Here is a 26,217-nt window from a genome sequence, read left to right on the forward strand (position 1 = left end):
ATACTCCCGTATTTTCTCATTAAACAAATACTAAGATGAAGTTTTAAAAGTATTAAAGTTAGAAACTTCTAGAAAAAATTGCTCCTCTCTAAAAACAGCTTCAGGGGCATGTGGCTGGCTCAGTCACAAGATCATGAGTTCGAGCCCCACGTTGGGTGTCGAGATTATTTAAAAAAAAAAGAAAAAGAAAAAAATAGCTTTAACAACTATGGCTACGTAGCAAAAGAATCATTGGCTTCTCTGTAGCACTAATTTCAAAAAAGAGTGATTTAGCTTAAACTAAATATCAATGGGTAAAGATTTATCAGAAAGTCTTACAATACATTATACTTCATTAAATGAATCAGAGCTAACCTAATCATCTGAAATCAATAAATTCTCAGATTCTACCTTACTGGGAAAAGAATTAAGCCCTCACAGGACAACTTTAACCACACCAAAGCAACAACAACAACAGCAAAACCCAAAAACAAAATGAAACAAAAAACCATTAAGAGGAAACCACTAAAAATATTAAGAACAACAAGACACCAAAATGAAATGGGTTTACCACAAAATTTTGATTCCAAACAGCATTTAGCATTATTTACTGGGATTACTCTATAGCATGTAATCAGATGGGAAATTTCTAACTTCCTGAACTTCTGGCCAGTGAGGTGTCAGATTAGACAGGCTCAAGAAAAACCTTCTGCTTTAACAAGATCATAGTATATTCAATAGTATAGTAGCAAAGAGATAAAATACAAATAATAGGGGTGCCTGGGTGGCTCAGTCAGTTAAGCATCTGACTCTTGATTTTGGCTCAGGTCATAATCTCTGGGTTCTGAGTTCAAGCCCCACATCGGGCTCCATGCTGACAGTGTGGAGCCTGCTTGGGACTCTTTCTCTGCCCCTCCCCCGCTCGCACACAATTGCACACTCTTTCTCTCTCAAATAAGCTTTAAAAAAGAAAAAGAGGGGGCGCCTGGGTGGCGCAGTCGGTTAAGCGTCCGACTTCAGCCAGGTCACGATCTCGCGGTCCGTGAGTTCGAGCCCCGCGTCGGGCTCTGGGCTGATGGCTCGGAGCCTGGAGCATGTTTCCGATTCTGTGTCTCCCTCTCTCTCTGCCCCTCCCCGTTCATGCTCTGTCTCTCTCTGTCCCAAAAAATAAATAAATAAAAAAACGTTGAAAAAAAAAAAAAGAAAAAGAAAAAGAAAAAATACAAATTAAAGAATACATTTATCCAAACCAAGATAGATTTCTGAATAAGTACTAAGAAAACAAGGATAATTATTAATGGAATGCAATACTATCCAGACTCAGTGGAAAATACAGCATGTAAAGACATTGTGAACTACAGCATTTACATATAAAGAAATATCATTAGAAGACAACACAGTTTTGCACTGAGCATTGTTGTTTACCCAGCACCCATCTCCTCCTCTTGTCACTACTCTGATTTCCATTTTCTCCACACAGTCCATGAACTTCAGGAGAAATAACCTCAGACACCACTCCAGATGCAGGCTGGCCTAAGGATAATCTCATCATATTATTAGTGACCATTTTGAAATCCAGATGTAAGCCAAGGGGCATCGCATTGTCCTGCCTCCACCAGCTGGTTCAGGAATGGGCACGAACCCCATTAAGGCCAATAAGAACAAGGAAAAGTTTACTAAAAGCTTCTGAAAAAGACGTTTCCTTGCTCTTCAAGAGGGAGCCATCAGAACTGGCCTTCCTTCCAGATGTCGTGTCCTGCAGACTAGAGGCCCCACACCGCTGCTGCCTTCTTTCTACCACCTCAGAGCAGGGCAAGGTGACAGACTACAGGGAGCACAGCCAAAGTCCCCCTGATGTCAGCACACCTATCCACACTTATAAGGGGACTTTCTTCGGATACACAACCCAAGAAGTTTCCTTTCTTATTTAAAGCAGATTGTGTTGGAATTTCTGCTTCTGACAGCCAAAGGTATGCTAACTGATACACACGAAATTTTGGAATTTCAAAATCACAGATGGGGTTAAAGCAATGGTTTGTAAGCTATAAAGATGTTACAGATAAGGACAAAAAGTTTCTTATACATATACACACACACACACACACACACACACACACACACACACACACACACAGGTAACTGATTATGTAACAGACAGGAAGTGGCAAGAAACTGCTGAATATTTGATCCACTGATCTATCATCTAATGAGTCTGTGATTTTTTAATTTTTTTTAAGTTTGTTTGTTTATTTTTGAGAGAGAGAGAGACAGAGAGTGAGTGAGCGCACAAGTTGGGGAAGGGCAGAGACAGAGGGGAAGACACAGAATCTGAAGTGGGCTCCAGGCTCTGAGCTGTCAGCGCAGAGTCTGATGCAGGGCTCAAACCCACGTACTGTGAGATCATGACCTCAGCTGAAGTCAGACGCTTAACCAGCTGAGCCACCTAGCTGCCCCTGGGTCTGTGATTTAGGCAGCCTCACGGTGCAGACAGCAACATACTGATTCAACCCCTTTATCTATGTTATCACCGGCTAGGCTATAGACAGCTATGTTCATGAAAAGAGATTCTGACCCCAGCAGAGTACTTTATTGGTGAATTCTGTCCACGGAACTAGAGACAAATTTTCTCTGCACAATTAATTATTTGTATTAGGAACTAGAGAGAAACTCAGGCCAGCACAACCTTGGCTTTTACAAACTGAATACCGTGATATTTCTAAATGTAATACTTACGAAATAGGATTAGTCAACAGCATATTTTAGCAAACTGGAGAAATCCCTAAAGATCTGTTTGAAGAAAAAAAACCTAAAAACAAGTTTTTACCTAATAATTAAAGAACACATTTATAAAAAATTTTAAGGATCATCTTAATCATTTACCTCTCATAGCTATAAATTTGTATAAATAAAGATCATAATTAGTCAAGATGTTACCATGGTTCCATAAATGATGGGAATTCTTAAAACACTAAAACAGTCTACCAAAGTTAAATGGTAGCACAAACAGGAAATGTATAATATTTTTATATAAATTATAACATTGTGTTCTCTCCAATGCATGTTTAGCATTTTGCTACCAAAATGCCTTAAAATAAAAAAATGAATATTTATTACACAATCTGATTTAACTAGTTTTATAAAATAATTAAAAGATTCTTTCTAAAAATAGAAACATTTTTTTACCATGTTATTTATTTCCCATGTTATTCAACTTAGGCCAGAATGAGATTAATTGACAAAAGAGCCTTACTGAAATGCATATCTTCAGAAAATTCAGTTTTTCAGGGACTGTCTTAGACATTCCATGTAATCCTTGAGAATGTCTAGACCTTCTGTTCACAAAGTCAGTAAGTTTTCAGTCCTGAGTACCATGTGCAGGACCAGACATCACCCGTGGCGGGAAAGAGAATGATGCTAATGCTCTCTCTAGGCCAGGCCCTGATCCCTCCACTGCATTTTTTTTCTTCATCTATTCAATGAATCAGCTCTGGGAGATAAAAATGTTTACCTCCTTTTCAGAGATGAGGAATCTGAGGTTCAGAGAGACACATCAGCTCTTAAGCAGCGGAACTAGAATTTGAATCTACTTTCTCTGGCTCTAAATCCAAGATCTGATCCCCAGTGAATACATTAAACATAAGCAGATGAAATTACAAAGCAAGAAAAAGGAAAAAGCTATTAGCTGTTCACCAAATCCATGTTTGTTATGAGCTGAACTATGTCCACAGAAAATTCATACGTTGCAGCCCTAACCCCTACTACCTTAAAATATCATGATACTGGGAAATTGGTGAATTCTTTAACCACCTTTAAAGAAAGGTGATTAAGTCAAAATGAGGCCCTAATTCAATCTGACCGACATCCTTAAAATAAGAAGAAATGTGGATTCAAAAAAAAGAGACACCAAGACCACGTGAGCACGCAGCAAGAAGAAGACCATCTACATAGAAGACAAAGAAATCTACATAGAAGACCATCGACAAGCCAGAGAGAGAGGCCTCAGAAGAAACCAAACCTGCCTACACCTTGGCCTGGGACCTCCAGCCTCCAGAGCTGTGAGAAAAGAAATTTCAGTTGTTTAAGCTGGGATTTTGTTACGGCAGCCTTAGCAAACTGATGCAATGTTCTATTATTCCTGGGCACACAGCTAGGAAACAATTCCCAGCTTCCTTCACAGTTAGGGTTGGCCATGTGACTAAATCTTAGCCAAAGAAATGTGACAAGTGGTATGTGCCATTCGTAGGCATCCTATGTGCATTCCTCTATGTCCCTTTCCCTCTGGCTGGCTGGAGGAGACACGGTGCCTGCAGTGATCTTCAGAGCCTCATCATGATGATGGAGACACTGTCATACCTGAATCCCCAGATGACCACGTGAAGGAGAGATGCCCACCAACATGTCAACCACCCGTTACTGCTAACTGAGCAAGAAGTAAATTTCTATCACGTCCAGGCTTTTGTGCTGATTTGTTATAGCAGCCAGACCACCCTAACTGACGCTGAGACACAAGAAAGTATAGGGAACGCGGAAAGAAGGAAATACAGAAACACATGTGGTAGGCAATACTAGCTGTTAGCAGTAACTCCATGGGGTGTTGCTTCCCCAGGGATGGCCTCAGCCTCCCAATCCTTTTCAACTCAGGGACTGCCAGGGAGGGAAACACAACTTCCAATCTTGCAACATATGTTTGGAGAAATAATAGACCAAACCAGAATATAATTCTGTGCCATAAATTTTCCTAACAAACATTTGTTAAATTCGGCCCAATAACTCACTAAGCGTGCTCAAACACACTCTAAGAAGTCATGACTGATAAATGGTAATGGGACACTCCCCAGTCTTGGCATCTTCCTCTTGATGACAAGTTGCCCTGTCCGTGTTGAAAGCTACCAAGAGGTGTGTAGACAGCCTGTGGTTACCAATCTTTGATGTTGCAACACTTAAGTGTTTCTCTCTGTCCTTCAAAATTCTGAAAACAAATGAAACTTTGTAGAAGTAATATTAGAAATTCCATACAGTCATACAATACATTTGAGGGAGGGGAGGGTGACAGATGAATCAGGTTAGTCAGTAAACAAAGCAATAAATAATTCAAAAAAAGTGAGAAATGGCTGATCTATATGAGCTTTGTCCTGTCAGATCATCATGCTTACAGAGAAGGAAAAGAACAACCTGAACAATAAACCTTTACTTTAGGCAAAAACTTTGTAGAGTTGTCAAAGCCGTGTTGTCTTTGTGGAATTTCACAAATGGCAAATATTATCACCATATCAGTTATTCTCCTGGCTGAAAGAACAAGTGTGAACATTACTGTGAAAAATTATTTTTTAGTACTATATTTCTGCTCTTTATGAAAGACAGATTTCAAAAAGACAAAAGTAATGTCAGATAAAGAACCAATGTTGATTTTCCAAGGAGACCGCAAAATTTCTCCAGTTTGGTGTGATATGCGTAAGGCCTTTATTTCGGGGAAAACAAACCCCCGCCGCCCTGCCAATTCTCTAGAGTCACGTAAAATTATCACAAGTGTCCTTTGAGGGGTATATTCTACAGACCCTATCTAGTGTAGATAAAAAGTATTGTATTGTTACCATAATCTGGATTGTGCCTAAAAAGAGGTCCAAGTATATATGGACTGAGATATTATAATTTATAATCAAGCAACGACTATCTTCCCTCCTGGCTGGTAGATACTTTCTAACTCCAGGACAGACCTTCTACTACTTCCTAAGTCTATCTCCTAAGAGGAGCTAACCACCTTAAATTGCAAACCTGGCAAGTGTCCTAGTTTTGACAGTTTAAGAAAGCTAGGTTCCCAGTCTTAGGTTAGCCTCTGCATTATTCCCATCCAAAAATGAGCCAACAGAATGTTCTCTCTCTCATTCCTTGGATAGCACTGGAAAAAGAAGAGACTGTACCAACGGAGACCTAAGGAAGGCATCCAGGAATATTAGCTCAACAACTTTTGCTGAACCCCTGCTGTACACAGGGCCCTGTGGTAAGCACCCACCATGACAGATCTTAAGAAGCCCAACATATGCTGCATGGGGCCAGTAGGGGCAATGAGACTGGGAACTATGGGGAATCCATGGCACAGGCAGAGAGTGCTGTGGGTGCAGAAAGAACAGTGTTTACGGATGAGTAGGAGAGAGCAGAAACCGCGGAGGAAGCGGTAACTGGGTTAAGCAGGATTTCAAAAGGCAGGGAAAGGCAGCGATAGCATTCCAAAGAGAAGGAACAATATGTGCAAAGGTCTGAAAGTCCTTGGCCTATTTGAAAAGACAATAGCAGCCAGCATGACTGAAATTAGGCCCAGAGAGTAAGAAATTAGTTTAACATGAGGCCCGAAGGCGAAATGAGACTAGAAATTAAAAGGCAACAGATACCTTACCAAGGAGCATGAACTTGAAGGCATGGTGGGCGGGGCTTGTAAGCCAATCCTGATCACTTCAGGTGCCTTGTCCAATGATGGTGGGAACCCCAGTGGTCCAAGTCACTGCCATCATTACTAAACAAAAATCCCAGGCTTTCCAGTAGCTATGGTTCAATTACAAAATAAGGGCAAGACCTGAGGAGGGGGTAAAGAGGAGAGCAGGAAAGGTGGAGGAGCTTACGAGGTTATAATTTTTTAGTGAGACAGTCATCAGGAAGGTTTTATATGGAGAAGGTTGTTTCTGTCAGAGGAGATTTAGCATGGGCACCACAGAACTCCTCATTCTTACACTGGGATTTAGGTGAAATATGCCTGACAGAGAGGTAGTGCTAAACCATACGATTCCTCCTCACCCCACACCACCCCTCCCTAACTTACCCATCACATTTTCAACCTGATTCAATCTGTTCCTGATGAAATATTCCAAGTCTGTGGAAAGTCTAAAAGGGTGCCAGAACAATAAAGATGCTGAAAAATCTCTTTGGTTGCAAAAAGTTTAACAGAAAAGATTGTGAGCACAGCCTGAACATGACCAAAGGTGGGGCTGCCTTCCTCTTTAACAATAGCCCCAAAGGGCAAAGAGCTGGACAGGAAAGCTGAGAGCTTTCCCTTGTGTGCAACAGCACCACAAAATGGGACTGTCAACTCTATCCTGAAGCGACCTGTGTTAAATGACACTCCAGCCTTTAACCCTTCACCCAACCCAATCTAGGGAGTCCAGATGATGGCACGAGGTAGCAAAATAATTAGTGAGCTACAGAAATATTTCATTCCACATCCAATCAACATAAATATACCATTATTTTTGTTTCAAGCCCCTGGACTTGGAGGAATGAAAATTTACCAACTCTGTGAGGTTGCTACCTGAAGCTAGCTACCTGCCCAGGTGCCCCTCTCGGCATTCTTATCCATGTCAGGTCTTCAGGGCAGCCTCCAAGGCACCTGGATCCTACCAAGCAATCTCAGTTTGAAGGACTTTTGACATTTGACTTAATCTCCTCTGGATCCACTCAAGGAAAACCTGAGAACAACTTCTGTTCCAAGAGTCTTTCATGAGCTCAACACACCATCAGGTGACCTATGCAAAGGCTCAGGACATAAACCAGTAAACGTTTAATGCCAAGGATGGTTTTTCAAAGGGTGTTATGCCTTTATAGAATCTTTTCCTCTTTTTGTTTTAATGCTCATGCTTTATGCTTTCAGGTCTCAGTTCCCCAAGCAATATGAAAAACCTTTAGAAAGATCTTCTTCCTTATAATTCTTTCTTTCTTTCTTTCTTTCTTTCTTTCTTTCTTTCTTTCTTTCTTTCTTTCTCTCTGTTTTCAAATAAAACAAAAAAAAGGATAACAGAAAGACCAGCCCTCTGAGTACCGGCTCTGGGTCAGTCCACTGGTCAAGGACTTTGTCTAATTTAAATGTGCTCCAAGCAGATCACAGCTTCAGAAAAGATGGAAAACAGTAAAGCTTCAGTGGAACAGATTAACAAAACATTTTTAACAAATCTTCTTTAAGACTATTTGACCTTTTACCAAAATACACTATTAGGAAATTATTAAAAAAAAAAAAAAAAAAAAGATATTATCAGGGAGGGGTAGACCCTAAAAGTCAATTATGTGTTTTACATAAGAAGTCTTGAGTTGTATCGCTTACTTTGGGCTTTATAATCAATAATAATTCTATGTACTATGTCCAAAGTATCCCGTGCCCAATGAGAGTATGACTTGACTAAAACTAGCTTCATGTCCGCATCATTTACTCCATGAGGAAATGTTTTAGCACCCTCTACTGGCCACTTATATCTAGTCAGCTCATAACCACTCTCCACCATGGAGCTAACTTCCAAAGGTCAAATGGTAACTACAGTAAAGGCCACCCCATCCCTCCTTCAAAGCCACCCATGCAACAGCTGGGCCAGAGGCCACTGCCACAAAAGGAAAGAACAAAATCCTTAAATGCCCTCCTGCCACTGCTTGTTCATGAGTCCTATCATAGCCGGCAGATTTCAAAATATCACCCTGAGCCCCTGGCTTGCCTGATTGATCTGCATTCCGCCTCCAGTGACCGACCGAGACTCATTTCTACACTCACAGATTCTTCTATGGGCTGAGCCATGTCACGAGCCTGTCCAGTCTGCTTCACGTAGCCAGCTCTGGTGGGATGCTGGTTGTCTTGAGAGCCCAGCTTACCTATCTGGTATCACTCAGGTAAACAGGACAGAAAGAAGAGCTTGAGGGACGTATTTTCCCCCACAAGCTCATAGATATGATGTCAATCATCTTCCTGCCCTTGCTTGTATATTATTCAGACTGGGGCTTGGGGGAAGATGACAGAAGAGAATTTCTCCTCTCCCATGGTCTCATGACAAAGCAACTTCTAATGTTCCACAGTCCCCCAGAGAAAGCAAGTCTCCTTTAGTAAGATCTGACACAAGTAACCATTAGCCCTGTAAACTCTCATTATCTGGCCCACTTCCTTTCAGAAAGGAAAATATTAGAGTCAGCATGGTATTCATCATTCAATAGCAGAAGGAAAGGAGGAAAAAAGGTGGAATGTTTTTCACTCCCAAATCTTGCTAGGTCAAGTTACTCTTTACTGATTAATAAGAGCTTACTGATTTGGCATCAATCATCTACTGAATGAAGAATATTCTTTAGAAGAGGATGTGGCAAAGGACTGAAAAGTAATTCCTGCCATCAAAAAGCTTACAATTTGGTTGCAAAGACCAAATATGCCAAAGGAAATAATTAAAAAGTGATAAAGTGCCATATCCTTCAGTAAAAAATATATACCAGAAATTCCACAAACACACACACACACACACACACACACACACACACACGCAAAGTCCCTCTCTCATGCATGGGAAAATGGCTAAAATATTAGTAACAGCCATCTCTGGTGGAATTTTAGGTCTGTACTTTTGTTCTTCATATTTTTCAGTCCTGTTTGAATGTCCTACAATAAGAACATTGTATCTTAACAAAGAGAACAGAAATAAATTAAGAACCAATTTATCAAAGGTGTAAACAGGAAATTGCTTACAAATAGAATTTTGTACACAGAATATGACCTATGAACACAGCTAGATAAAAATACATGGGAAAAAAAGACTGAACAAAAACATATCGCATTATTAACGATCATTTTTCTCTACAGGCTACAGTGATTTTGGTCTTTTCTGCCTTTCATATGCTTTCTCAATTCCTAGAAAGTAAATTAATCTTTACTTAAAGCAATTCACATGTTGAACAACTCTCACCCTCATTTTAAAATATCATCAGTGAAAGTGCTTTTGATGACCCCGGGCTTAATGACACACCTGGAATAAGGGCTGTGCTGATGAGGATATCCACCTCCTTGCACTGTTGAGCAAAGAGCTTCATTTCAGCTTCGATGAACTCTTTGGACATCTCTTTCGCATATCCTCCTTGTCCTTCACCAGATTCCTTCAAGTCCACCTCCAAGGGCTCAGCACCAAGAGACTTGAACTGCTCCAAAGCTGCAGCTCTGGTGATTATTGAAGGGAAAGCAGGGGTTATTTCAGGCCCTTAATGCAGAAATAGAGATCATTATTTACATACATATTTGGGGGGTTGGGGTTTTTTTTAAGTTTTTATTCGAATTCCAGTTAGCTAACATAACAGTGTAATATCAGCTGCAGGTGTACAATACAGTGATTCAACATTTCCATAGAACACCCTGTGCTCATCACAAAAGGTGCACTTCCTCATCCCCATTACCTGTTTCACCCATCCCCCTGCCACCTACCTTCCCTCTGGTAACCATCAGTTTGTTCGCTATAGTTAACAGTCTGTTTCTTGGTTTACCCCTCCTTCTCTCTCTTTTCCCTTTGCTTGTTTTTTGTTCCTTAAATTCTACATATGAGTGAAATCATATGGTATTTGTCTTTCTTTGACTTATTTCACTTAGCTTAATACAGCTCTATCCATATTGTTGCAAATGGCAAGATTTCATTCTTTTTATGGCTGAATAATATTCCATTGTACACATATACCACATCTTTATCCATTCATTAGTCAAAGGGCACTGGGCTATTTCCATAACTTAGCTATTGTAAATAATGCTGCTATAAACATCAGGTGCATGTATCCCTTTAAATTAGTGTTTTTATATTCTCTGGGTAAATACCTAGTAGTGCAATTGCTGGATCATAGGGTACTTCTATTTTTAATTTTTTGAGGAACCGCCATACTGTTTTCCAGAGTGGCTGCACTAGTTTGCATTCCCACCAACAGTGCAAGAAGGTTCCTTTTTCTTCACATCCTCACCAACACCTGTTGTTTCTTGTGTTACTGATTTTAGCCATTCTGACAGGTGTCAGGTGGTATCTCACCGTAGTTTTGATTTGTATTTCCCTGATGATCAGTGCTGTTGAGCCTCTTTTCATGTGTCTGTTGGCCATCTGGATGTCTTCTTTGGAAAAATGTCTGTTCATGTCTTCTGCCCAATTTTTAATTGGATTATTTATTTTTTGGGTGTTGAGTTTTAAGAAGAACGAACTGTCTATCTTCAAAACTGGAGATTTTCTTTTGATATCTTTGACTGGACTATTTCAATTATCTCCAGAAGTGCATACCACTTCTATAACTTTTTTTTTCTGGAAAAATAAAAATTATAAGGAATTCCAACTTCTACTTAGTTCAGTTGCAAAAGGAATTTCACTATTGATAACTCCAATAATCAATTATGTTTCTTGGGCCTCCATTGTCAATGATGACATGAGCTGTGACCTACGTTAAGATTTGACTTCATTCCAATCACTCAGGTTGAGATTTTCATTTGTAAGTGTTCTGACTTATGGGGACTTCTCTCATATAATGGACTCTTAGAAATATTTTAATAAAGTGATTTTTGTTCCTAGTCCTCATTAAATTGTGTTTGAAAAAAGCAACCTATAAATAGTGTATGTTAAAATGTGAACAGCCAACACATTCAAACTATATAAAAATACATTCAGTTTAAAAAAAATAAGCTCTAGCCATGCACCGTGTACTAGTTGGAAAACCAGAGCCAACAAAGATCTCAGTTCTGTGGTGGAAAGTGCGTTTAACTTACCAACCCCTATCCCACGATAGTGAATCCCAAACCCCACTAATGACATCGACCCCTTCCCAGACCCACTGAATTACAATCTCCAGGGGAGAGGCCAGAAGCTTTATTTTTAGCAAGAGCTGCAGGTAATTCTGGCCATCAGGGAAGTTTGGGAAACCGTGGCCTGAGGCCATCAGTCCCAAGCAACAGTCATGGTCAGAGAGAGGACACAAAGGGTAGGACATGATTCAGCAAGAGGTTCTCACCCTTTCTGCTGGCTTGAACAAGGAAGCTTGTAGTCCTGATTGCCCAGGAAGGCCAACTTGTGACACAGGGAAATTCGCCAAAGCTGAGGACAGCCGAGAGGACAGAAAGAACCCGGTGCTGGACGGCACCAATGAACTGCTGACTCGAATGTGAAAAGGGACTCCTTCCCATGGATTTTCATTTAAAAGAGCTAATACATTTATTTAGAGTTTAAGCCAGTCTGAATTGGTGTTTTCTATTCCTTACAGCCAAAAGGATACTGCTGTTTACAAAGTTTAAAAAATGTATACTAGTTTTAATGAAATAAGATGAATTTAAAATGACCTATATGTATGTGTGAGTGATCACAGAGTGATCACAATTTCATTCAAAGGGTATCTGCATAAATATCTATAAGAAATGATACCAAAAAAATCATTAGCAATTGGATCTAGCTGGTAGAATTATAAAGGTATTTTCATTTTCTGATGTTTCTCTGTATTTTTCAATAATGGACATGTATAAATAATCAGAAACATAAATGCTATGTTAGAATCTCTGCCCTCAAAATAATTATCACTTAAAACTATTATAATGTATCAAAATGTAAGTAAGATGTGAATATTTTTGACCCCAAAATTTCATTTCTAGGAATTTATCCTAAGGAAATAATGAACTATCTCCAAATACATATGTTCTTACATAAACATATATACAGTATTGTTTATATATAGTGAAAATGTCCATTATAGAAGACTAATTAAAGAAGTCACTCTACTTCCACACAGTGGAATCCTATGCAGCCATTAAATATGTTTGTAGGTAAGTCAAGATCTTCACAATTAACTGCTAAGTAAAAACAAAGCCAGTTAAAATAGTACTGTTAGTAAAATTACATTTTTAGTTAATGTGTAGAAAAGACAATATATACTGTTCACAGTTCTTTCCAGGGAATAGGCTATTTTATTTTCACTTTTTGTACTTTTTAATGTTTTTTTTTTTTGAATTGGGGGAATAAGCATGTATTAGTTTTATGATAAGAAAGGAAACTGAATGTTATAAAATTGATATGTCTATAGTATGTAAAATAGAGCTAATCATCCCCACATCATAGGTTTTTTTGTTGTTATTTCTGAGAAAGAAAGAGAGCACAAGCAGTGGAGGGGCAGAGGGAGAGAGAGAATCTTAAGCAGTCTCCACGCCCAGTGCAGAGCCAGAAGCAGGGCTTGGTCTCACAACCTTGAGATCATGACCTGAGCCAAAAACAAGACACTTAACTAACTGAGCCACCCAGGTGCCCTGAGTGTTTGTAAAGAACAAATAAAACAAAGCAGATAGCACAATGCCTGGAAGAGAGTAAACATTAGTACAGGTGTCTGAAAACTATAGCTCCTGACTTGCCAATTGTTTTTGTAAATAAAGCTTTATTGGAACACACACATACACAAAAAGAAAAATAAAGTAAAGCTATTATATTTCTAAACTTTGTGACACAGGCATTAGGTAGGATGCTCACTATTGTTACCAGGGGAATCTCTTAGCTATTGTTTGAAAAAATTTAAAAATCACACTCTTTTAATATTGATGAGCAATGAGTTGTCCTTAAGTTTTTAGGATGTTTATCTGAAAATATATACTGTTCAGTCTTCCAACAAGAATTTATAATCAAATGTGTTTCCTAATGTGTTTGGATTTCATATTTATGATACCAACCCCTACTCTCAAAATAGTGATTGAGGTATGTATAATCCTTAGAAAAGGATTATATAGTTCAGCCACATCTTTCTTCATTGTGTACTTGAGCTATCCTAGTAAATGGTAAATAAAAATGGAGTTAAGCAACAGCCATCCTCTAGCTATCAGATCTGTACACTATCTAAACCAATGACATCAAAATACACAATAAATTCTCAGCAGCTGACCCAACACCAAGTTTCAAATCATCTCTAAGTCAAATATGCACATTTCCACATTAATGCTACTGTCGCTACACTGAAAACTTGCACAACCTCCTCTCTCCAGGTTTGGATGTCTTCAAAAACTTCACATCAACAAACATTAAAAATTAAAAGCACAAATAACATGCTTAACACTGGCTATCCTTGGCATGCATCCTCGTTATTGCAGAAAAGCCTTTTCTCATTTCAGCAGGACAGCTTTTTATCAGTACATCACTTCTCTAAACTCCACGTAAGCCCTGTAAATCATATTCTATGGAACATTCCTTACTCCAGAAAGTCACATTCTTTCCAAATTTGAATGGCTGCACATTTTTCTGATCATTCTATATTCAAGATTAGCAGCAGTATTATTCCTCTACTGATCTCAGCTGATAATGAAGAACTATGCATTTTAACCTTGAAATAGTATTCATACATAAAAATAACAACAATTCTCAATAAGCATTTAATAAAATCCAGCATCTAATATCTTCTGAAATGAAGAACAATTTTAATCAAACTTTTCTTTAAAGAATTCTAGAAAATGTTGGTATGTCTGCTTTAAAGTATTATGCAATGAACATAATTGAGTATTTTCTCCTAGGGGCTCCACTATTGCCCAATCAGCTTTATTTGCTTCCATCAAAATGCAGAGCATACCTCTCCCCACCCTCTGCCCCCCAGTCTGTTTTCCAAAATACCTCCTATGCTGACTTTTTTTTTTTAAGGAAACCCAATGCCCAACGTGGGGCTCAAACTCATGACCCCAAGATCAAGAGTCACATGCTCTAGTGACTGAGCCAGCCAGGTGTCCCCAAAATATCTCCTATACCACTCTCCTCTAACTCACAGACATCTTGGTTCATGTCCTCCCTGACTTGTAAATGCAATCTGCAGAGCAACAGATTACAAACTCAGGATGGGAATAATTCTGGTCCCACTGCTAATCCACATAAAGAAAACTGAATAGGAGTTGTTTGTTTTCAATTCTTCTGCTTTTTAAATTATTTCTGCTGAATGGAGTCTGGGTCCTTAGATATTTTTTCCCACTAGATAATATTTTTCTACTTTGAGTTAACTTGGAAGAAGTAGAAACATTTTGAAATGTCAAGAGCTTGTAAAGCAGTTTTCAATGTGAAACTTCCATTTATAAATTCCAAAGACAGCATAATATCCACCTGAAACAAAATGTTTTCACCTTAACAGCAGTCACTCAAAGAGCACTTACCTGGTGTCAAATCCTCGAACAATAGCACCCATAGACTTCGCTGCACCTGCAGAAGCCAGCCCAGCAACACCACCACCAACTATCAGAATCTAGGGGAAAAGGCAGAACGGTATGTTTCCATTTTTTTTTAATGTTTACTCATTTTTGAAAGAGAGAGAAACAGAGTGCAAGTGGGGGAGGGGCAGAGAGAGAGGGAGACACAGAAACAGAAGCCGGCTCCAGGCTCCGAGCTGTCAGCACAGAGCCCATTGAGGGGCTGAACCCACGAACCGTGAGATCATGACTTGCGCCAAAGATGGACATTTAACCGACTCAGCCACCCAAGTGCCCCAGAATGGTATGGTTTTTTTTTTTAATTTTTTTTTTCAACGTTTATTTATTTTTGGGACAGAGAGAGACAGAGCATGAACGGGGGAGGGGCAGAGAGAGAGGGAGACACAGAATCGGAAACAGGCTCCAGGCTCCGAGCCATCAGCCCAGAGTCTGACGCGGGGCTCGAACTCACAGACCGCGAGATCGTGACCTGGCTGAAGTCGGACGCTTAACCGACTGCGCCACCCAGGCGCCCCAGAACGGTATGTTTTTTAAAAAGTTCATTATCAACTGGCTATGAAAAATCATCAGCTAATAACTATCAGCACCTGGTACACAGCATTCAATAATACACCAGGTGGTGCCGGCAGTGGTGATCAGCCCTCAAATATACTGAGTGGATAGACAACATTTTATCTGAACCTCCGCTGTTTTTAAAAATTTATCAAAGGAATGACTGCTGGCAAAGGCCCACAACCTTCACTAAGAAGTCTGACAACCAGCAACTCGGTGTGGAAGCCACATACAGCACAATGGGGATTATACGTGTTAAAGATTAACAGGTCTTGAGGAGCCTGAGCGGCTCAGTCAGTTAAGCATCAGACTCTTGATTTTGGCTCAGGTCATGATCCCAGGGTCATAGGATCAAGCCCCATGTCCGGCTCCACACTGAGCATGGAGCCTAAGATTCTCTCTCTCCCTCTGCCCCTCTTTTTTGTGCTCACACATGTGCTCTCTCCCTCTCTCAAATTAAAAAAAAAAAAAAAAAAATTAAATAAGGTAACCGTTAAAGAAAAATAGATTAACAGGTCTTTCTCAGTGTGTAAAAGCTACCTGCACTGAAATAAACTCCTAGCGCAGCATTCTAGCTATCTCTCCCCTCACAAATGTTAAGGTTCCTCTATGTTCACAAAATATCAAAATAAGTTTCAAAGATGGATACAACTTTGATAAAATGTCTACCTTCTATTTTGAGTTCAAATGCTTCTGAAAGAATAGCAGATGACCAACTATCTAATTTTGAACCAATCTGAATGACCAAAGCAACACAACTAATCTCCCTAACCATTGAACAGTTAGAGCCAAGAAAACCAAAGAATTTCTCAGAAACAAGAGTCTCCCGGCCTTCTAAGAAACACAATAAGAGCAATGTTGTCTCCAGTCCGGAATGGGCCTTTCAGAGAAAAGTTCTATTATACTTCCCAGTCAATTGAGGCAACTCCTTGTTGCTGTTTAAAAAAAGAAAGAAAAGGAAAAAAGCCACCCACAGAAAACAGTGAAGCTTATAAATTCCCACCTACCCATCATGCCCACATCTCCTTCCACCTCTTTTTTTTATTATTATTTTTTTAATGTTTATTTATTTTTGAGACAGAGCATGAACAGCAGAGGGTCAGAGAGAGGGAGACACAGAATCGGAAGTAGGCTCCAGGCTGTCAGCACAGAGCCCAACGCGGGGCTCAAACTCACAGACCGTGAGATCATGACCTGAGCCGAAGTCGGACGCTTAACCGACTGAGCCACCCAGGCGCCCCTCCTTCCACCTCTTTAAGAAGGCTAGTCAAGGGGTGCCTGGGTAGCTCAGTCGGTTAAGCATCTGGCTTAAGCTCAAGACATGGTCTCACAGTTTGTGAGTTCGAGGCCCCACTTCAGGATTCTCTCTCTCTGCTCTCACTTGCGTGCTCTCTCTCTCTCAAAAAAAAAAAAAGACTTCTGTCTTTAAAAAAAAAAAAAAAAAGGCTAGTCAAACCATACTCCAGTGACCTCTAAGTAGTGTCTCCGAGATCATGTGAATTGATCTAGATGGTGAAGGTCACAGGGGAGGGTGTTAAGCTACAGGGAAGGGGACAAAGAAGGAGCACAGGGAACAAGCTGGCTCTGGGATCCAAGGCACCAACCTTGCTCCATACAATGAAAATGTGAAATAAAAATAAAATAAGTAAAAATCACAGGAATAGACCAAGTTACCCTGAATAGAAATAACAAAAGACCTCATAATTTAAAAGGCAGAATCACACAATAATAAAGCCAGGTAGATCTGACAACAGGAGTTTACTTTTTCTCTCCAGGATGGGGTGAAGGAAAAGACAGAGGTTAAGAATCGGAGTGAAATCCCGAATCGGCTACCAACTAGTTCTGGGTAACTTTGAGCAAGTTGCTTAGTATCTGCAATAACACAGTTAAAAAACCTTCCCAGAAGGCAGTTACATTAAATGATGGGATATAAAGCACTGACTGCTAACTGGCACAACACAGACATATACTCAGAAAATAGGGGAAAGGTCATGGGAAAGGAATGACCTTTAGGAATGTTCTTAATTTCCAGTCAGTTAACCTGTTCTTCCGCCTGACCTCCCCATCTCAGTTAAGGGCACTAACTGTGCAACATAACCATTCAAGCCAAAACAGGGAGGTCATCTTGTGCCCTCCCTTTGCACATTTCTACCTCCAATCCCTCAGCAAGTACTCTTGGAGTTAACCCCCAAAGATCTCCCAATCCACCCCCTTCTCTACATCTTTACTGCCACTACCTTCCCAGGGTACTATTTCAGCAATCAATCCTGAACAGGCCTTGCCTTCACTCTTCCCCCTACTATCCATTCGCCCATAGAACTTCCAGATGGCTTTTTTAAATCCTCGTGAGATAATAGAATATATATGTATATTAGTTTCTGTCCCCAGTTCCTGACACAGAACTCCTAAAACCAAGAGCAGCAGGAACATTTTTTTGTTCCAATATCTGGTCTTTGACCCCAGTTAGTGATAGAGTTCCTAAATCCCTTAGAATTTTGAGGGTGACAGCAGTGTCTTTTGTTCTAATGAGTTGACTCCTGGTTCGCTCCTGGATGACAGGTGACCACCAGAAAGCCCATGGTTAGCAGCTGAGAATTTTCAGTTCCACCTCCCATTCTCCAGAGAGAGGAGAAAGGGCTGGAAAAGGAGTTAATCATCCATTGTTCCCATGTGATGAAGTCTCCATATAAAAAATTCCCAAAGTACAAGGTTTAAAAGCTTCCAGGGTGGTGAACACACGGAGGTGCAGGGAGAGTAGTGTGTCCAAGGAGGGCTCCATGCCCCTTCCCACATCCCTTGCCTCATGCATTTCTCCATCTGGGTGTTCACCTGTATCCTTTATCATATCCTTCTATAACAAACTGGTAAACAGTAAGGAAACTATTTTCCTGAGCTCTGAGTTCTAGCAAATTAACCGAACCTAAGGAGGGAGTCGTGGGAACCTCCAAATGATTTATAGTCAATCTGTCAGAGGCACAGGCAACAACCTGAGCTTGCGAATGTCATGTGAAGCGGGGAGAAGGCAGTCTCGTGGGACTAGCCCTTCACCTGCGGGATCTGACACGACCTCCAGGTAGACAGTGTTAGAACAGAGTTAAGTTGTAGCACACCCTGCTGGTGTCACAGAATTGCTTTGTGTGGAGAAAACCCCCACATATTAGGTGACCAGAATGTCAGAAGTGAAGCGTTCTATTTGAAAAAAAACTGAGTTTTTCCAAAACAATCCTGAATCAGACACTTCCCTCCTCTGTGAGAAAATGTGAACAAGACCTGTAAGAGAAGCTCAACGTCATCCAGCCCCAACCTACCTTTCCACCATCATCTCCAATCGCTCACCACACTCCAGACCAACAGCCTTCTTTAGTCTGCTCTTTCCCATCTCAGGGCTTCATATGTGCTGCTCCTTTGGAAGTTCCTTTTCCTACGTGCTGCTCCTCTGAAATCCTAAATACCTGGTTTCTTTCGCACCATCCATTAGGCCTCGGTTCTAATGTCAAATGGAAGCCTTCCCATCAACCTAGCAAAAGCAGCTTGCTCCCATGACTCACTATCCTATCATCCTGTTCATTTCTTTTATATTTAAAATGATCTCACCTATTGATTAGATTATGTATTTATCACCTCACCATGGCCCCTACTAGAGTGTAAGTTTCATAATGACAGGGATCTCCTTTGCCTTGTTCATCCCATAGTCCAGCTCCTAGAGCAGTGCCTGGCATATTGGAAGCCATCAAATAACTAACTGATAGCTCATTGTAGACAAGTAAGAACCTTCCGTGTTTAAAGAAAAGTCAAATAAAGTATTCTTCAATCTACCTTGATAAACTCACCTAATGTCTAATTCTTCAATATGTAACTATTTCTGACATGTAACCAAAGTCCTTGAAGCTGCAATTTAAATTCGCAGGAAAGACAGTCACTTTTCTACCTCTTAAGGGCTGATTGATTCTCCTTCCTTTAAGCCTCTGGTCTTTTGTTTCACTTTTTAATCTCTTATATATTCACAGCTTTCCTCTCAGCTTCCACATAGTTCGAGAAAGAGTCTAACCAAAACTGAGTAGCAGATTTGTGCATCAAAGCATTTGGCCAGTTTGAAAACAGCATTCAGGGACACCTGGGTGCCTCAGTTGGTTAAGCGTCCAACTAGATTGCAGCTCAGGTCATAATCTCACAGTTTGTGAGTTCCAGCCCCTCATCGAGTTCCTCACTGTGCTTGGGATTCTCCCCCTTCCCCCTACCCATCCCTTGCACAAGCATACTCGCACGTGCTCTCGATCTCTCTCTCTTTCAAATAAACTTTAAAAATAATAAAATAAAATAAAACCAGCATTCAACTTCTGGCCACCGTAAGTGCCAGACCCATTCCCATGATCCTGACAAAGGAGTCAAAACGTCATCACTTCAGGGGCACCTGGCTGGCTCAGCTTGAAGAGCATGTGACTCTTGGTCTCAGAGCTATGAGTTTGAACCCCACTTGGGTGTAGACATTACTTAAATAAATAAACTTAAAAAAAAAATAGTCACTTCACATAGCACATCTCTGTTGTTGTTTGCTAACTTCCTTGTTATGTATTCTGGCATTCACTCGAAGCACTTGCATTTTCTTTACCTGGCCTGTTCTTAAAGCAATTTATTTCTCAAAGCTGCTAGTATCTTTTTTTTTTTTTCATTTTTTTCTAGGAGATTTATTTCATGTGCGTTCTCGGTTTATATAACAAAGTACATAAGAGCAGGAAGAGCTGAGTAAACCTATGCCTACAGGCAGAGAGTATACTCTTCAGATAGATGAACAACATTTAAAGTCCTATTTTCTATACCGAGACAACATGCTTATATGGTCAATTAGTATATGTAATGTTGAAGGGTCATAACATAATCTATTCTTTTACCTAGCCATCCCAACCTGTCGTCAACTGCTCCTCTCTGCTTTCAATCTACATTAAAGAAACCACACGCATTCTCTTTGCCAATTACCCAAATACACCACCTCCCTTTTTCCGTCCTCTTAACCCATATTTGAAAAAAAGTGAAGGGGTGCTTGGGCGGCTCAGTCGGTTAAGTGTCCAACTCTTGACCTTGGCTCAGATAGTGATCTCATGGTTCGTGGGAGGGAACCCCAAGTTAGGCTCTGCGCTATCAGCTGGGAGCCTGCTTGGGATTCTCTCTGTCCCTCTCTCTCTGCCCAGTGAAAAAACTAAAACAATCTTTTCTATGAACAAAATGTCACAATTGGGAAATCTAGAATCTACAAAACTAAGACAATCTTTTCCATGAACCAAGTGTCACAACATTGGGAAATCAAGAATCTACTGAATGGTATCTTGAAGCTTTTTCAAACATCAGTAATAAACACCCTACATACACAGAACAAGTTATCCAAAACCCCTTTAAGAATTCAAGTTAGTAAGTAAAAAAGAAAACAAAAAAAAAAACTAGAACTTCCAGAAATGTCAAAATTCTTTTTTGTCAAGCAATCATAAACAGCTTTGAGGCTTTATCATATATTTGTACCAAATATACACAGGGTTAACACTGTGAAGTTAACACAGAACAAAACTTTTAAAATAACTGTATTTTAGTACTACACATACCCTTACCTTTAAATAATTCATATTATGGGGGCTCCTAGGTGGCTCAGTCGGTTGAGTGTCCGACTTCGGCTCAGGTCATGATCTCACGGTTTGTGGGTTCGAGCCCCACGTTGGGCCCTGTGCTGCCAGCCCAGAGCCTGGAGCCTGCTTCAGATTCTGTGTCTCCCCCTCTCTCTGCCCCTCCCCTGTTCACGCTCTGTATCTGTCTCTTGATAATAAATAAACATTAAAAAAATTATAAATAATTCGTATTTGAAGAAACATTAAAAGTTTTACCTACCTTAGCTGGAGGAACTTTTCCAGCAGCTGTGATCTGACCAGTAAAAAACCGTCCAAAATGATTTGCTGCTAGTACAACAGCTTTGTAGCTGAAAAAATAAATATTTCCATAAAATTAAAGAGCTTAGACTAATATATTATTGTAAGCCACCAATGAAGCTTTAATAGTCAAAGATAATCACTAACATTTAAATTGTACCTACTATGTGTCAAAAACCGCTGAGTGCTACATGTATAACTACTCCTTTAACCTCCTCCACAATCCTACAGACAGGTACAGTTTTTACCTTCATTTTATAGGTGAGTAAACAGACACACAGAGAGTGGAAGAGACTTGCTGTCACTCGGCTAGCAAATGGCAGAACCACAAGCCTAACCCTGGCTGGCATCCTACCTCCACAAGCACACTCTTACCCACGATGTTCCCTGGCCTTTTCAGAATGAACACTGCAGAAGATCAGTTGGTGTAAAAAAAGAAATGAAGGAAAGACCAAAAAAATGCTAACAACGGTTTTCTTCCAGTGCTGAAACTACAGACACTTCAGACTTTCTGTTTTACTACACTGTATTGTCCAAATTTTCTTTAATGATTATGTAGTATTTATGTCATAGGGAAAAACTTTAAAATGAAAAAGAAATGAGATATAGCTATATGCTTGTACATAATAAAATTCTAACCTCAAACCAAACCAAAAAAAAACCAGAAAACAAAAAACAAACAAAAAACTTCCCCTGAGGCAGCTGGGTGGCTCAGTTGGTTAAACATCCAACTTAAGCTCAGGTTATGAGTCGCCATTTGGTTCATGAGTTCGAGACCCACTGTGATGGTGCAGAGCCTGCTTGGGATTCTGTCTCTCTGCACCTCCCCCACTTGTGCACACTCTCTCTCAAAATAAATAAATTAAATTAAAAAACAAAACAAAAAAACTTCCCTTGATCGCTAAGATTTGAAAGTATGGAATTTTGAGACACAGTGACCTCCGTGCAGGGCCCAGTTCTACCACTAACTGGCTTTGTGACCTTGGGTAAATTTCTCTAAGTCCCTAATCCTTGGTTTCCTCATCTACAGAGTGGGGACAAAAAGAGCATCTCTTAGTGTTGTTATGAGGACTAAGTGAGACCAGGCAGGTAAAGCACTTAGCACAAAGCCTGCCATTCATAAGTGTTTGGTAAATACTAGTGTTTTTGGCTAAAGAAACATTCTGTGCAGCAAAAACAAGTAAAATATACCATTTATACCATCTTTTCTTACGAGGATACTGTTAATATATTATACCAATTTCATTTTCAGAGCATTTTATCCTTAAAAGGCACCTCTACACATTAACTATAACACGTTATAATTAAAATTACAATGCAACTATTTATTAAAATCTACCTGCTGACAATAAAACCTTTCCCTGATCATATTTTTTTCCTGGCCATATTTTTTAGAAAATAATATTGATATAATAATTGATGCAAAAGCATATAATGGTAACCACTACGACTTTAAATCATATTATAGCAGAAAGGCAATATTTTAGAGACCACGTTACTTGTTAGTCTTACTTCTGAATCCAAGTGACAGAAACTTTCAAAAAACCAAACATGATAAAGATTCAAAGGCCACTGTAAGAAATTTTGGAATTAATGTTTTAAAAGATTCAGCTGCTATTCTGAAACAAATAACAAAAATGAGATGAGTTACACAGGAATGTACAAGAAAACGTTGATAGTGGGGAAAAGTGATAACAGTTTGCCTCTTTTTGATGACAGCAAAAAAAGCTCAGAATGGACATGAATGAACTGGAAGGAGCGTGTCTTCACTGTAATATGGCTGTGTGTGTGACTTAGATAATGATTTATCACGTACTGTGTGGATAAGTATCCTAGAAGATGCACCTCAAACTATGCCCTTTGCATATATCAGCTCAGGATGTAAGATAGCGATTCTTCAAACTGTGTCCCATGGATCCCCAAAGGTTCAAATTCCAGCCAACTCTGGGGCCATACTGGGTGGGGTAGAGAACAAACATGTTTCTGGACACCCCTCCGTCCCTCAGTTCAACTAAGGCCACTCTGCTCTTATTGCATTTGTTTATATTGCCTCATAATATGTCATTTGCCCAAAAGATTCTACGGCTAAAAAGCACTGGGCTGGAACCACTGGCTTTGATAACCTTTCATATTCTACATTTCACAAGACAAAATCAAAGATCACATTGTACGTTTTCTACAGAAAACATTTAAGTCTCAGGGCACTTGGGTGGCTCATTCAGTTAGGCATCCAACTCTTGGTTTCGGCTCAGGTCATGGTCTCACAGTTCGTGAGTTCGAGCCCCGCATCAGGCTCCTGGCTGACAGTGCAGAGCCTGCTGGGGATTCTCTCTGCCCCTCCCCTGTACTTGCTCACTCTCTCAAAATAAATAAGTAAACTTTAAAAAAAATAAAAGAAAATCTTTGAAGTCCCATGATACATAATGTAACTTTTCTACAAACAAAATAATATGGCAAAAATTTATTTTGTCCTTTGGTGTATACTTTATATCACAAAAAATATCTTCAAACCAACCATTTGCTATATTATAGTAAGGATAACAAAATGTGTTTTTAGCTTGTCCTTTTTGTTTTCTGCTTTTCTTTCAAAAATGAAACCCAAAGTAGACTCTATTTGATCTATTGGCCTAGCTGATATGCTACACCTAAGCTATAAAACCTAAGAAAACCTTCAGGTCATGTGTCAGGCCATAAAAGGCTTTATTAACGTTAGTCTCTCTTGCATGCGCTGTTTGATTTTTTTTAACCGTTTTCATTTGTTGGTGCCTCATTCATATTAGCAAATTGTCACTATCAGCAGTTTGCATGCTTAAAATCTAATTCAACTATCTCCTGAGGAGTTGATTTCATAAGCATCTTCAATTTCCAGATTTTTCCCACTCTCTAGGCAGTCAGCGACACGATACACCCCATCCCCCCGGGCAGGCGTGATTGCTCAGTCAGAGCCCTGTTCCTCAGAGCAGGAGGGGCCTTAGTCTCCTCTCAGCGCAGCTCTCCAGGCAGTAAAGTGGGAACGCAGCAGTGGCGGGCAAAGGTAAGAGGACGTAGTTAGCCCTCAGTTATCAATATGTGGTTTGGGGGGGGGGGGGGGTAATAATTTTTTAAAACTTTTTTAACATTTATTTATTTTTGAGAGAGAGACAGGGTATAAGTGGGGGCAGGGGGGTACAGAGAGAGAGAGACACACAGAATCCAAAGCAGGCTCCAGGCCCTGAGCTGTCAGCACAGAGCCTGACGTGGGGCTCAAATTCATGAACAGTGAGATCATGACCTGAGCTGAAGTTGGACACTTAGCCGACTGAGCCACCCAGGTGCCCCTATTAATACGTGTTTTGACACCAGGTAGAACTTTGCCAAATACAGACATTTTCCCTATTTGCTAAATATTTTATGAATTTACCTAAGCAAAACATAATTAAAATGGTAAATGCTAATATGTATGTGTCAGGTTGAACAATATGAAACTGCCAATATCTGACCTTTTTTGACCTATAAAAACAGCAATTTATGTTAACTAACTTACTGTGGCAATCATTTCACAATATACTGATATATCAAGTCATTATATTTATACCTTAAATTTACACAATGTTATATGTCAATTGTCTCAAATAAAATCTGAAAAAAAGTAGCAGGGTGCCTGGGTCGCTCAGTCGGTTAAGCATCCGACTTTGGCTCAGGTCATGACCTCACGGTTTGTGGGTTCAAGCCCCGCATCAGGCTCTGTGCTGACAGCTCAGAGCCCAGAGCCTGCTTTGGATTCTGTGTCTCCCTCTCTCTGTCCCTCCCCCACTTGTGCTCTGTCTCTCTCTGTCTCTCTCTCTCAAAAGTAAATAAACATCAAAAAAAAATTTTTTTAAGAAAAAAAGTAGCAATTTCTACCTAATGTATACATGTGTATACACGTATATACACACATACATGCAAGACAATCTATTCCTCATACAAATAATTTCACAATCATTTGCTCTGGTGGAAGGAAATAAGACTTCTACCCATGAAGAGTAGAATATGAAAAGTCATTTCTTTTAACTATGAAATAATAAACCGAGCCTTAAAAAATAAGGGCACTTTTGGTGCACCTGGGTGGCTCAGTCAGTGAAGCCTCCAACTTCAGCTCAGGTCATGATCTCATCATTTGTGAGTTCAAGCCCTGCATCAGGCTCTGTGCTGACAGGTCAGAGCCGGGAGCCTGCTTTGGATTCTGTGTCCCCTCTCTCTCTACTCCTCCCCAACTTGTGCTGTCTCTCTCTCTCTCTCTCTCTCTCTCAGAAATAAACATTAAAAAAAATTTTTTTTAATTAAAAAAATAAATAAGGGCACTCTCAAAAAGCTTTTATCCCCAACAATTATTACAAGTAAAAGCACTATAAGAGAGAAGAGTCACAATGAGCATGTTTCTAGAGTAGCACTGTGCTTTGTTAAACCAAAATGGAAAGGAATCAACATACCCAGCAATGTTGGCCATGGAGCTTAGCGCATCATATCCCTGAGCAATCGTGACTCTTGGAACCTGGTCCATCGCCAAAACTGTAGTTTTTCTTTTAGAAAGTTTATTTAGCAAGTCTGGATTTTGGGCTGGGTAAATAAAGCTAATCAATGTTCCCGATGTCTTTAAAAGGTCGGCCTCATGAACACCTAATGTTGGATTAACCATGGGAGCTCGCACCTGAGGAAAAAAAGTCAAGTCACTGATTAATAATGTAAATACCTTTATCATATTTTTAAGTAAACAGGACAATCTAAATGACATGCCATGATTGAAATAATAGGCCAGAAGTAATCTTTCAGCAATAAAGTTTGGACTAAATTCCTAAACAAGGT

At 39.9% G+C, this 26,217-nt stretch overlaps 1 protein-coding gene across 1 annotated transcript in view; it reads right to left on the reverse strand.

Annotated features, from left to right (window-relative positions):
• NNT (nicotinamide nucleotide transhydrogenase) overlaps window positions 1-26,217 on the reverse strand; it is a 94,746-nt gene that overhangs the window by 55,731 nt on the left and 12,798 nt on the right. The window contains 4 exon segments of the mRNA XM_030330247.1: window positions 9,732-9,919; window positions 14,879-14,967; window positions 21,356-21,443; window positions 25,845-26,062. Coding sequence (XP_030186107.1) covers window positions 9,732-9,919; window positions 14,879-14,967; window positions 21,356-21,443; window positions 25,845-26,062 — 583 coding nt within the window.

This window comes from Lynx canadensis, chromosome A1 (assembly GCF_007474595.2).
Source record: "Lynx canadensis isolate LIC74 chromosome A1, mLynCan4.pri.v2, whole genome shotgun sequence".
NCBI lineage: Eukaryota > Metazoa > Chordata > Mammalia > Carnivora > Felidae > Lynx > Lynx canadensis.